The 13,528-nt window shown below is 35.3% G+C and overlaps 1 protein-coding gene across 1 annotated transcript; it reads left to right on the forward strand.

Moving 5' to 3' along the window:
* Positions 1 to 200: 200 nt before the first annotated feature.
* LOC127869934 (BEN domain-containing protein 3-like) lies at positions 201 to 605 on the forward strand. The gene has a single exon (XM_052412592.1). It carries the CDS (start codon positions 201 to 203, stop codon positions 603 to 605), a length of 405 nt encoding a protein of 134 aa, XP_052268552.1.
* Positions 606 to 13,528: the final 12,923 nt, after the last annotated feature.

Here is a 13,528-nt window from a genome sequence, read left to right on the forward strand (position 1 = left end):
CAGCAACGCCAACGATGACGCCAAGTCATGTAACAGCACGGAACGAAGCCATTCCAGGAAGCCTGATGTCGGCACTGAGCCAGATCGTCAACAGCATAAGGATTATGCAGAGGGATCCGTACAGGAGTCGGCAACAAGGAGAAGCCCAGACAAAAGCCATTCAAGCACTAACCACTGAGTTAGGGGAGATACGCTCGATGATGGGGACGCTGATCGGCATGCTCGCGCAATCTTCTAGACCGCAAACAACGGAACTCTCGGACGCAACAGGATCCGAAAATGTTGATATACCCGCGCGGACGATGATCTCCGATGAAGAGTTGAGGTCCATCCGGGCGATGTCGTCAAACTCCGGAAACTTTGCCGCTAATCTTGTGCGGCGGCTATTTCCGGAGTTATTCACTGCCGCCAACATCAAAAGCCTCTATAATTACAACGGTGGTGGCCAAAACAAAAAACAACTGTTAAGTCCAACAAGAAAGTCAGCAGTGAAACGGTATGTTACGAGGTTCTTTCCCGAGGTTAGGGATCCAGAGGCCTGGAATGCGCAGTGTGTGTCAAAGATCAATGAAATTCTGCGCCGTCCAGTCCGGCCACCGCGATAAGACATGGATTTCAAGCCTCTTGAGTCACCTGGACCACTTGACAGGTCAATGTTTCTGTATTGACGACCTGAATTTTAATATACATGGTGTAAAAGGATGTTTATGATATTATTATTGATTTGATGTTTGTTACTGTACGTACACGTATGTTGTTTGTATTTATAACTGTGTCCATATAAATTTGATTTACATTGTAGTTAGTTTTTGTATTTCTGTCTGTGTGTATGTATGACTGTCTCCGTATTGATTTGTTGAAGTTCGTTTATTTATGTATGTCTTTGTGTATGTATGACTGTGTAAGTATTTGCTGATGCATGTATACAAGTATTTGTCTTTAATGTAAATTGTGTACATAAATAGAAATTGTTTAAAAAATATAAATAGCGTATTCTGTCCTTGATGTGCAATAAATAAAAATTCTGGCGAACATGCTTCTTTGCGTTTGTATGTTAATTGTGTGTAGATAAAGTTCATTTTTGTCATCGTGTTTATCCTTACTACGTGTTTGCAAGAAGTAAAATCTTAAAATAATTTGCTTACACATGTAGTTTTCCTTGGCAAATTTGCATAATCTATAAATGTACATTTTATTGCTCATGTATTAGCCTTTATCGAAGCACCGTCATATCATATTTTTTTTTTGCATAATGTAAGACATCACACTTTTGTAAAACAACAAGCTAAACAGTATTTATCACAATAGTTAAATTTCTGTAAAAGATTTAAATATATGTATCGAAATGAACACAGATTATGTATACAAATAGTTTAACCAACATGTTTCGATACATATTTAAAACAAAGTGTACAAAGGCATCTTATTATTGTGATATTGTATCGAAATGAACTTGTTATGAACAACGGATATACACATACAATGTAGTTTATCGCTAAGTTGACAACTTATATTTTCGAATGACTATGAAATTAAAATACTTACTGCGCATGTCTAGAATTTATATTCAAATTAATTCATGTACCAATAGAAACAGGAAAGCACTGAAATAGTCTGATATCAACTTACATGTAACATGTTTATATATAAATGTTGGCAAGCTAGACATGTATATATGTAGACAAACAAGAAAACATTTTCGAAATGTTAACAAAAAAATCTTAAATAAACAACAAGTGAAAATACATGCAGAAACAATGGAAACAAAACATAAAGTATGAAACGCAAACTATACTCATCCCCACGCTGATTCTGTAAAGACGGTAAACAAAAAAGAACATGTTGGCGATTGTTTACAATAAAGTAATACATACAAATGTAACAAAGCATTCATGAACTTGGCAAGCATGCATAAACATGCACGATCTGCAATATCGAAATGCACTGTGTTAATTTCACATTAACCTGTATTTCACCGCGAACCACCGAGGCCGCGGTCATCACCGCGATCGCGGCGTTCCACCGTGAGATCGATTTCCCGATAACGCTCGCGGTGATCAACTACTGTCATCGCGATTTATCACGTTAGAAAGATCTCCAGTCACGGTGATTTTCCACGCTGACGAAAAAGTGTCCACGGTGGTACTGTGTTTTAGGCAGAAATCGCGCTAGACGCACTGTAATTGTTTACCTGCTATTTATGTTAGGGATAACGAAGACTCTCCAAAGCTACATGACACGATGTGGTTTGGTTCGATTATTGATTAAGTTCTTGATGCTTCATACACAGTCGTTGATCAGCGAAAATTCAGCTGAAAGCAATAAAGTTTTCCGACCATTTTTGACGCTGCCTAAAACATTGGAGCCGCCCTTTATTGGCGTCGCACTGAAGTGCGGCGACAAGTATGTAATACGTTTTTTTTCGCTTATGGGGGGAGAAGTTATTTTACGGATCAATGTATATATTTTTGTTGTCAGAATATCTTGCATAGTGGTGATTTGTTTGTGTAAATTAGTGTAAATAAGTACTGCATTTGTGCCTATTACAATTACTACAACATTTATTGTATATAAACAAAACTTCTTTGTTCCACTATCCTAGCAACCACCTAGTTACTAATAAAGGCGCTATAGAGCGCGAAGCGCGACACGTATTATTAATTGTAATAATGAGTCTTGATAAAGAAAACAGCCGCTTATCAATGAGGAGCACCATCACAGCACCCCAGTCTCATTACTATCAATTCCTCCTACAGGTTTTTTTAAGAACCACATATAGAAGGCCGAAGGCCTGACCCGTATCTTGCCAGTGGTATTTTGCCAGTGGTATGGACCCTTTGGTATGGACCTTTAACCCCGCTCACTATCCAGCGTTTAAACTTCCGTGTTTACATTTAAACCGACTATTTTTAGCTTATTAATATCTTAGTTAGGTGATTTTTCAAGTGGTTCCGTAGTGTAGTGGTTACACGCTCGCTTCACATGTGAGAGGCCCATGGTTCGAGCCCCAGTAGAATCAAATTTGTGTTCTATGTTAACTTTTTGTTTTGATGTAGACATTTTAGTTTAAATAAATATGCTGTTTTATTGTAACCATTTTTTGTTTTTATTATGCCCATGAAATATATGTGTCAGAGGGTGGGGGGGGTTCGTAAAGACATTACAACTTTTACAGTGTTTTCATATCAATGAGTACTCAACCTCTATCGTAAATGAGCAACGTAAGACTACGTTCATAATCATCTCCCCTTGAAGTTAGGAAAAATATGAAATTACTCTTACAAGATGAAGTAGATTTTTAAAAACCTACACAGTTCTGTTCCATTAATAAAAACTGCACACGGATGCCAGTAAAAAAAGGAAACCAATGTAAATAAAATGAATTGGGGGTTACAACACAAAATAATAGATAATGGTTATTTGGGGGTTATAACAAAACATCATAGATAATGGTAATAACTCTTTGTAAAAGATGCATTGTCACTGTATACTCATGTGTCACTATATTTGTGATTTGAGCTTAATAAAGGTTATGTTGTTGTTGTTGGTGGTAATTTGGGGGTTATAACACAAAATCATATATAATGGTTATACCAGTATCTTTTTTTATTTTGATTAAAATAATCGGCCAATATATTAATATTTACAGTAGAAAAAAATCGTTACATGTAACTTCATTGAGTGTCTTTTACACTGAAATTCCCGACGCCCTTTGATGCTTTGCATGATTACTTATCTTGTTTGTAACTTATACATTGCTTAAGTATTTACGTCAATGTTACGAAATCTCGCCTATTATTGGTGAGCTATCAATCCAATTTTGAAATGGTACAGACAGATCAATTTGATGACGTCACAGCGATATTTAAAAAAAAACGGATCGTCATGTGCACGCCTGACTTGATATGTTATTATAACGCAATAAAAGGATAAAGACATTTGTGACCGAGTCTTGAACTCAATCGATAAATCGATTGTATCAGTGTACTGTACACGTATGCACTTCAAAATAACAGATATTGTTAACGACATCGTTCAAAACTTCAGTTACCCTTTGATCATTTCAAAATACTTTTGTATAAATAATAAATCGGCATACGATTAATTTAAGTGTGTGTTCCAGATAAACCGTCGAACGCAAGGAGTTTAAGAGTTTAAACATGGATTTGAAAATAAAGTGCATAATTGTTATACTTGGATTGTTTGCTATTGGTATGTATAGAGTCAAAAAAATTGTCAAGCACTATGTAAAAAATGTATGCGTTCAAATAAGTCGTCAACCAGTTTGTAGCAGATAGTTTCCATGTGCTTACTCGTTTTGTTTTAAATTAGATTGTCCTCAAATGAGCTTGTAATACTTGTATTTATAGGTTCCACACATTCAAAACTATGGCTGAATGGGTCAAGGTCCCCCGGGACTTCAAAGTACCCGGGGTACGGGGAAGTATACTTCAAAGTACCAGGGGTACGGGAAATTAGTATCCCGAAAAAAATCGCACCCACAATTTTTCGAACCCAATTTTTGTTCGTACCAATTTATTTTCGAACCTATATTTTTGTTGGCATAATTATTTCGTACCTTCAATTTTCGTACACACATTTTTTTCGTAACCAAAATTTTCGTACCCAGATTTTTTTCGTACCTTCAATTTTCGTTCCCACATTTTTCAGATATGGGTACGAAAAAAAAATGTGGGTACGAAAAGTTTGGGTACGAGAAAAAAATGTGGTTACGAAAATTTTGGGTATGAAAATAAAATGTGGTTACGAAAGTTTTGGGTTCGAAAATATTATGCCAAAAAAAAATGGATACGGAAAAAAAGTAGGGTACAAAAAATAATTTATGGTAAAAAAATATGGGAAAGAAAAAAAAATTGGCTACAACAATTTTGGGTACGAAAAAAATGTGGGTACGAAAATTTTGGTTACAAAAGCAAATGTGGGGATGAAAATATTGGGTACGAAAAAATATGCCAAAAAAATTGTGGGTACAAAAAGTTTGGGTACGAGAAAAAATGTGGGTACGAAAATTTAGGGTATGAAAATAAAATGTGGTTACGAAAGTTTTGGGTACGAAAAAATTATGCCAAAAAAAAAATTGGATACGGAAAAATATTTGGGTACAAAAAATAATTTATGGTAAAAAAAATATGGGAACGAAAAAAAATATTTCCTACAACAATTTTGGGTACGAAAAAAATGTGGGTATGAAAATTTTGGTTACGAAAGCAAATGTGGGGATGAAAATATTTGGTATGAAAAAATATGCCAAAAAAATGGACACGAAAATGGGTACGAAACATTTTGGATACGAACTTTTTCCGGGTACTACTTCCCCGTACCCCGGGTACATTGATGAAGTACCCGGGGAACTTTGACCCATTCAGCAAAAATATGTGTAGTCTTTTAAAGGACGAAAACTATACGTGTTTAAATATCATATTCGACCATGGTTATTTAGATATATACCAGTATTTACCATTTATCCATGTATTACATTTCCTAAAAAAAGGTTTAACGTCCACCACCAATATCTCTTGCACATTGTGTGAGTAGTTGCAATATTCGAACTCTCGAAGTCATTCATTCAGTAAATGTTATTCTCGGGCTCAGTGACAAAAGCGTCAATTTGAAACGGAAACCTACATTGCCCAACAGGCAATGCACTAAAATCTGTGAAAAGGGAAGTAAAATGCAGATATTGGTCGTTAGAAACAATGGAATTCAAACTTAGGATCTTGTTTCCTCGTGAAAAGGGCAACACAATTCTGTGAAATCCTTATCATGATGAGTTAAGTATTTTATATGTCGATTGCTTGCACCGGATTATTCATGACGTAGGCACCGGATAAAAGCCGAGGCTAATGAACTTAAGTACAGTACGTACTACGTTTAAAGAATATACTGGATTCTGTTGATATAGAAAACATTTAAATAATTTCTTGATTTTAGATTGTTACATGAATGGGTCTGTTATTTCTCGTTCCTCAGCCCTTGAACACTCTGTCTTAACTCATAAAAATGTCTTGCCTTTATCATGAAAAAAGTTTTTTTTTAAACAAGGCATTACAGGTTACACATTGTATTGGTTCACAAAAAATCTTATGTAGAACTCGTGCTATTGAAGAACGATCGATTCATCAATAAATTGTATAACATGTAACAACCCTATGATTGTTTTAATATTACAATTATATAAACGATTTGATAACGATTTGTTATTATAAAGAATAGTATGGGAAATTAGTTCTGTGTAACATTCTGGTTAGATTTAGAGTAACTTGCCTTGTTTACGTTCGATTGGTCATCGTCGGATCGGGTACTACTTTAACATACACCGTGCACGGAAGATAACACGCAACCGGCCAATTTATACTGTACCCGAGTTTTATTCCCGCCCAAAGTCCGATGTGGTAAAACGCGCCACCAAATTCAAAACAAACCTCTCTGTGAACAATACGGTGGCACTAAGGTGACATCGCCCCCCCCCCAAAAAAAAAAGATGTCGGGAAAACACAAGTTCTGATTTCCCGTCTCAAAAAAAAAAATTAACTCGTGAAAACAGGCTTATTTTGTGTTTCCTCAAGTTAATTGTTTTTTGGGGGAAAAAGGGAAAAACAGAACTTGTTTTTTCCCGACTTCTTTATTATTTTGAAGCGGTGGCATGTCAATTATCTTCGGACACCTATTTGACCCGGGTTAAATCGTCGCTTCCGATGCATGTGAGCATGTTAAGTGGTCGCCATATCGGGCTAGTGGGATTGTTTCAAGGCAACTTTTCTGAATCGATCAGGCGCATAATGTTTGAAAAATTCCCCAAAAGGCCGAGTTCTTTTAACTTGTTTTACACTGATGGCAGCATATCCGTTAACTCTTTCACAAGGTCTTCGCTTACACCGGATTTAACAAGTTTTCACTTCGCTTTTTGGACTGCAACTTTCCGTTTTCTGTGCGCCGTCTTCAAAGACGCTGATAACGGTAGGGCTGCTGTTTCATAGAAGACTGTTGTAGATAGTTTGGCCTCTGATTTACCTGTTGATGTGGATTTGCCGTTCCAGGTATGTTTTCGGAAATTTCCTCGCGAAATGGAGTTCGTTTTGATTGATGTAACCACAGAAACGATTTTATCTTTCGTTTCAGTCTGAAATATGTTGAAAATGACGTTATATTGTCTGCGCGTCCATGGATACGGTTTTAACGCATAGTAGCTTTGTATGGCTTTCCATATGTACAACATATCCTGAATTACATTGTTTCGCACTTTTGACCTTCACTGGTGTGGCTTACTAAATGTCGTTTGTAGTCAGCTCTTGTCATATATTTGTTGTCACATATTTTGCACTCATAAAATTTATTCTTGTTATTTTTGAAAACAATTTCAACTGAACATTCTAAATGTAAACAGCTATCTTATGGTTGCTCAATGGCTTTTCCATCTTTATTATTGTTGCAGTCTACCTCAAACAATAAATTATCTACTCCAGACTCAACATGGTATCTAGCTTCATTACCGGGAGGAACAGCAAGAGTTACAGATGAAAACAAAAAAATCTGCTTCTATTCAATCTCTGCAGTTTTAAACCCGAACACATAGGTTGGTCGTGATATCCTGAAATAAATTATCATAATTATAGCAATTATCACGTGCTAATGTTGCGACATAATGGGCTTGGGCCTTTCAACTGGCACATTTTTTCCTCCGTGGTATCTTTGCCACGGGCATAGCAGTTGATCATAGCAGGATAAATTGTTCCAATCAAATTTATAAGTAATAATAATCAGCCCACTGCTACATTCAGTCAAAGAAATATCCAACAGTAGCCATCAGCCCATTGAATTAACGTATTAACCGAGACTGTACTCACCATATTATATCTCGAACTTCAAAGTCAGATATGAGGACTAAAGTCTAAAAGAAAAATAATACATCAATAAGTAAATTAATTTATGAAATGAAAACTGTTGTGTGTTTAACTTACATCGTGTACAAAAAAACAGAGATAATAACTCTAATGTTGATACTAAAGTAATCCCAACACGACAAATACCTATCAATTTGTGCATTATTTGTTTTCCGTCTTCAGTTTTGCATTAGTATACAAAGGGTTGTTAATTGTTATGAATATAATTAATGAATCAGTCGTTCTACAATAGCACGCGTTCTACGTAAGATTTTGTTAGAACCAATACAATGTTATATATGTAGTGCCTAGTTTAAATAATCTTTTATATCATGGTAAAGTCAAGACATTTTTATGCATTTAGACAGAGTGCTCAGGGGCTGACGTACAAAAAATAACAGACCCATTCGTTTAACAATCTATAATCAAGAAATTTGTAAACGTTTACCATATCAACATAATCCAAGATATTGTTTAAACGCACTATGCTTAAGTTCATTAGTATCGGTTGCCATTCGATGCTTACTTCACGCATTGTCCGGTACCAGCAATCGACATATAGAATGCTTGTTTATCTACATACTAAACCGTCACTTATCGTGGCAATTATGCTGCCTTGTTCATCAGGAAACTAGCTAAGAAGTTAGAATTGCATTGTTTATATTACCCTATGGAAGGGTATTTAGGTAAAAATTACATCATTCGTGGTGAATATTTACATTATGACTGATGCTTATTCTAATATGCTTCATGACAATTCCAACATGCTTATTGTTTTTTCGTTTATACATGATGATTGTTGCAACATTACATCATTCATGATGAATATTTACATTATGCGTGATGTTTATTCTAACATGCTTCATGACAATTCCAGCATGCTTGTTCTCTTTTCGGTTATACTTGATGATTGTTGCAACATGCTTGGTGACTATCAAATGATTGTGTGTTCATAATTCCTGAAACCAGTCATAATCGGTTTTGCCACTAAGCGTCATTAACAACGGCAGTAAGCAACAGGCAGTTAGCATAATGCAACTTAGCAGAATGCAAGTAACCAAATTATGACAACAGGTGGCGCGTTTATTTTCCGTATGTTGAATAAATTACTTTTCGGAAAAAAGCGAAAACATCCGAATCATTTTTACTAGTAAACTGGATAAGCTTAATTAGTTCCCTTTGTTATATAATCTCCATTAAACTAAATGCGTTTATTATTGCCATGAAGACCAGTAGGCCTACACGATAAATTGACCGCTGTGAATGTTTTTGATATTTGTAAGTTGCAGTTGGCACTCAAAAAATATACATGTATTTTATTCAGGACATAACGGCGCTGATATGTTGGAAGTGTGGCCCATCCCTAGTCCAAATAATTACAGTAGACGTAATCATAGGCGCTCGATGTCAATGGCAATGGGTTTTTTTAATTTATTGATTTATTTATGTTTAAGTTACCCATTGTTTATTATAATGCATACACATACTAAATTCATAAAAATCTTCCGACAAAACGAATTCTTAAAAAAAAGATTCGAGAAAGTTCGACTATGTATGTATAGATATTGACAAGGTAAATCACTCGCCATTTTCTAAAGCAACGGAAGTGCGTCATTATGCATAATTAAATCGTTGTCACCCGCTCGCTTATTGAAATGCGCGCGCAGGCCGGGAACCTCGCTCTAACAGCCACTTAACACTATGGGCGCCAGATTTGATTTTTGACGTGCTGATTTTTTTCTGGAAATCACCATAGCAGACGAAATCGCGTTAAACAATTGGTAAGGAATGATTCATGTGTATGCAATTTACAATATCTTTTTTTGATTGCCCCATTAATTGAGTAGAACAATAGTTACAAGGATTTATCACATCGTCTGTGGATGTTTCTGTTGAAACTGAAAGTAGATAGAGAACGAGCGAGGTTCCCGGTCTGCGCGCGCATTTTTCTGTTAAACACATGCGATATATTGTGCATTTTCTGTTTTAAAACAATTTTGCGTTTTTAAATTTTATTTAAAAAATTAAACACTTAAAACGTACATCATAATAACATTATAAGTTAAAAACAGATACTAAACATATTAATTAATATTAATATTAACATATTAATCCATGCCCTGGACAAACCAAACATGAACTAGTTTGCAAAATAAGCAGAAAATAGTTTAATTTGAATCGAATTGAAAATAATCGAATCGGACCATTTGGTATCAAAATCGAATCGAATCGAATGATGGGTGAATCGTTACAGCTCTAAATTTTCGATCACATATTTATAAAGTAGCCCAAACCCCCATTGCCACAGACCTGTGCGTGTAGTTTTCAGATTTCTCTAGTCTGTTTAACAGGCTATAATTACAATGTCTATAGACACATATTTATCATTTTATGTCTATATAATGTCTGTAGTATATAGTGAAACCTGAAAGTGACAAGTTCTCGTGTCTAGTACAACTATTGTACCCCTCGTTGAGAAAACAACTTCTGCTACTATTAAAATATCACAGAACATAATTTTCAATCAATTTGGAAAAAAATAAAAATATAAAAATGTAATATAAACAGGTCTGTCATGACCGTGGACGTCGCTCTTGGTTACCAGAAATATCCCCCGCACGGATTTCAACCGTTATTGTTTACAATCAATTAAGTGCATAAGTACTGGAATTGGTATAGCGTTTTTTAAAAGTGTATAACCAGTGCGTGTGCCGGGAGAACAGGGCTTAATACACCTGGCATATTGCATATTAGATTTCGAAAGAAAACAATAAGAGGTTCAATTCTACATGAGCAAGTCTTGCTGCGCACGAATACGCTCTTACTGCTCGTATATATTTGACTCAAATGAATCTTGGCAAATACCTAGTGTTTTATTTTGCTTAATCTAAATTATGTCATGCATCTATATGTACTTTAAGCAGCATGACCAACAGCTCTTTCATATGTGAAAGAGATTGACACGAAATACCTCCCCGTCTATAATAAAGTTTATATGTGCACTTCAATATTATAGTTTTATAGCATTTTATGTGGTGCAATATAAGTGTACTCTAGTAAATTTGAAATTATGTAATGGATTTCCTCTCAACATACATGCAGAGTTCCAGATAACTTTTTCAGCAAAATCTTTGTTTACACTCTACAACAAAATCCAGCCTTAAAGTCTATTATTAATTCCTTTTTTCAGGTAAGTATAATTTTTGGCACATCATCATGACAATTGCCGGGTTACGGCAGACTTTTTGCGATAAAAGGACCAGATAATGGAAAACGTTTCGCTTTTCGACTATTTTAAAGATGGTCTGTTATTTATAATAACGTAAAAGTGCTTTTGATTTCATAATTGTAATAAGCGCCTAGACGAGTGGGAACTCATTGATGAAATGTTTACATTATATGCATTGATATTGTGTTTGACGCATGATCACACATTTTGAATTCTTATTTTATTTTTCAAATGTGTAACAGTACGTACATAATTTAAGTCTACTTTTTTACTAAATTTAATTCTTTTTTACGACTTTAAGCGTCTTATCTGGAGCTCTGCATACATGCATTAGTAGCATATATTGAAATATATCCATAGAGTTTCTTTGGTTATTGAAGGTAAATTACTGTACAAAAATTATGGTTAGTCATTAACAAAAAAAAGCTAATTATACAAACACGCGGTTAATTTCGGCTCAGTAGCAAATATCACACAAAGGGGCGCAACTTCTGCTATAACATAAAATTGCCGTTATACACCGTTAATTTCCGTAGTCGTCCGTAGCATTTCGGAACGACTGTCAATTGATATCATTGTATCATGCTTGATTGTATGTTGCTTTGTGCTTGGGTGAAACTCACATCTGGCCATCGCGTTAATTTATTCAACGCATCAATATTTGATTCAATTATGCACTGCGCCTATTGCACAAGTCTCTCTGCACAAACCAACATACACAAACCCAGCATGCAATTTACGAACAAGAATGTTGCATCTGTACACATGCATGATACCATTAAGCAAAACGTAAATAGATATTGGTCATCAGGCAAGATGTGTCATCAAGCATGAAAAGGTGTCTACATACAAATTGAAAGTACCATCAAGAATCATGACAGTCATAAAGAAGGATGTAATTTTACCTAAATACTCTTCCATATTACACAGTATATTTATTTTTCTTCCGTTTCCATAGGTGTGCTGCATACACTGTTGGGCAATGTAGATTCCCGCTATAAATTGAAGTTTTTGTTACTGAGCACGAGTATAAAATGTACTGAATGGATGACTTAGTTGTTCAGTGGGATATTGGTTTGGTGAAAAATGTTGAATGTTAGAAGAGAATTATAAAAACAAAATAACACACTTACCTAACAGCAGTCATTATTTTCTGATATGATCCGGTGCCGTTTCGCGTATTACAATAGCTGGAAACTCAAACAAGTTTCATGTATTATCCGTATTGGTTAGACACCGTGATTGTATTAAGCTAAACACATGCTGGTTGTATAATAATAAAAAGTAACAGCAATAGGCCACTTGCCTTGATTAGCACTAACGGTTGGTAATAGCAATAATCCCCTCCTAATACTGATTCTAAAGAGTACATTCAGCCATAAGTTGTGTTTGGCTTGAACAGTTAACCATTAGCTCTGTTAGTTTTTAATGACAGTGTACAGTCAGCCATTTATTTTATAGAACAGTATGCAGTCAGCCATCAGTCGTTTAGGATAGTGTACAATCAGCCGTTAGTTGTTTGGGACATAGTATAATCAGCCATATGTTGTGTTAGACTGAGTATAGGCGGCAATAAGTTGTGTTGGGCAGGGGCAAGTCAGATATTAGTGGTGAATGACAAAGCACACTCGGCCTTTGGTTGAGTACAATGAGTCATTAATAACGTACGACAGAGTGTAGTCAGCCATTAGTTGTGTAGAACATAGTACAATCAGACATTAAAGGTCTCGGACAGTGTACAGTCAGTCGTATGTTGTATACGACAGATAATTACAGAAAGCAAACAGATGGCCCTATACTTATAGTGTCACACAGTCTCTATGTTATGGTTCTATACTTATTCACGCCCGGTAAACCAACTTATGAATCCCCAATAGTGATACGCTTAAAATTATAAGTTGTACTTCCGGGGATACATAAATTTACAGGAAAACCATAGGCGCTCGATGTCAATGACAATGTTTTTTTTTTAATTTATTGATTGATTTATTTTTTAGTTACCTGTTGTTTATTATAATGCATACACATACTAAATTAATAAAAATCTTCCGACAAAACGTCTTCTAAAAAATAGATAGTTTGACTATGTACATAGATTGACAAGGTAAATCACTCGCCATTTTCTAAAGCAACGGAAGCGCGTCATTATGCATAATTAATCGCTGTCACCCCGCTCGCTCATTGAAATGCGCACGCAGGCCGGAAACCTTGCTCTTTCTCTATCTACTTTCAGTTTAAACAGAAACATCCACAGACGATGTGATAAATCCTTTTAACTATTGTTTCACTCAATTAATGGGGCAATCAACAAAAGATATTGTAAATTGCATACACATGAATCATTCTTTACCAATTGTTTAACTTTGATTTCGTCTGCCATGGTGATTTCCAGAAAAAA

The sequence above is a fragment of the Dreissena polymorpha genome, chromosome 2, assembly GCF_020536995.1.
Source record: "Dreissena polymorpha isolate Duluth1 chromosome 2, UMN_Dpol_1.0, whole genome shotgun sequence".
Lineage (NCBI taxonomy): Eukaryota > Metazoa > Mollusca > Bivalvia > Myida > Dreissenidae > Dreissena > Dreissena polymorpha.

Excerpts from the sequence above, each read along its gene's own strand:
- LOC127869934 (XM_052412592.1), top strand. The coding sequence starts at position 201 with ATGGGGACGCTGATCGGCATGCTCGCGCAATCTTCTAGACCGCAAACA.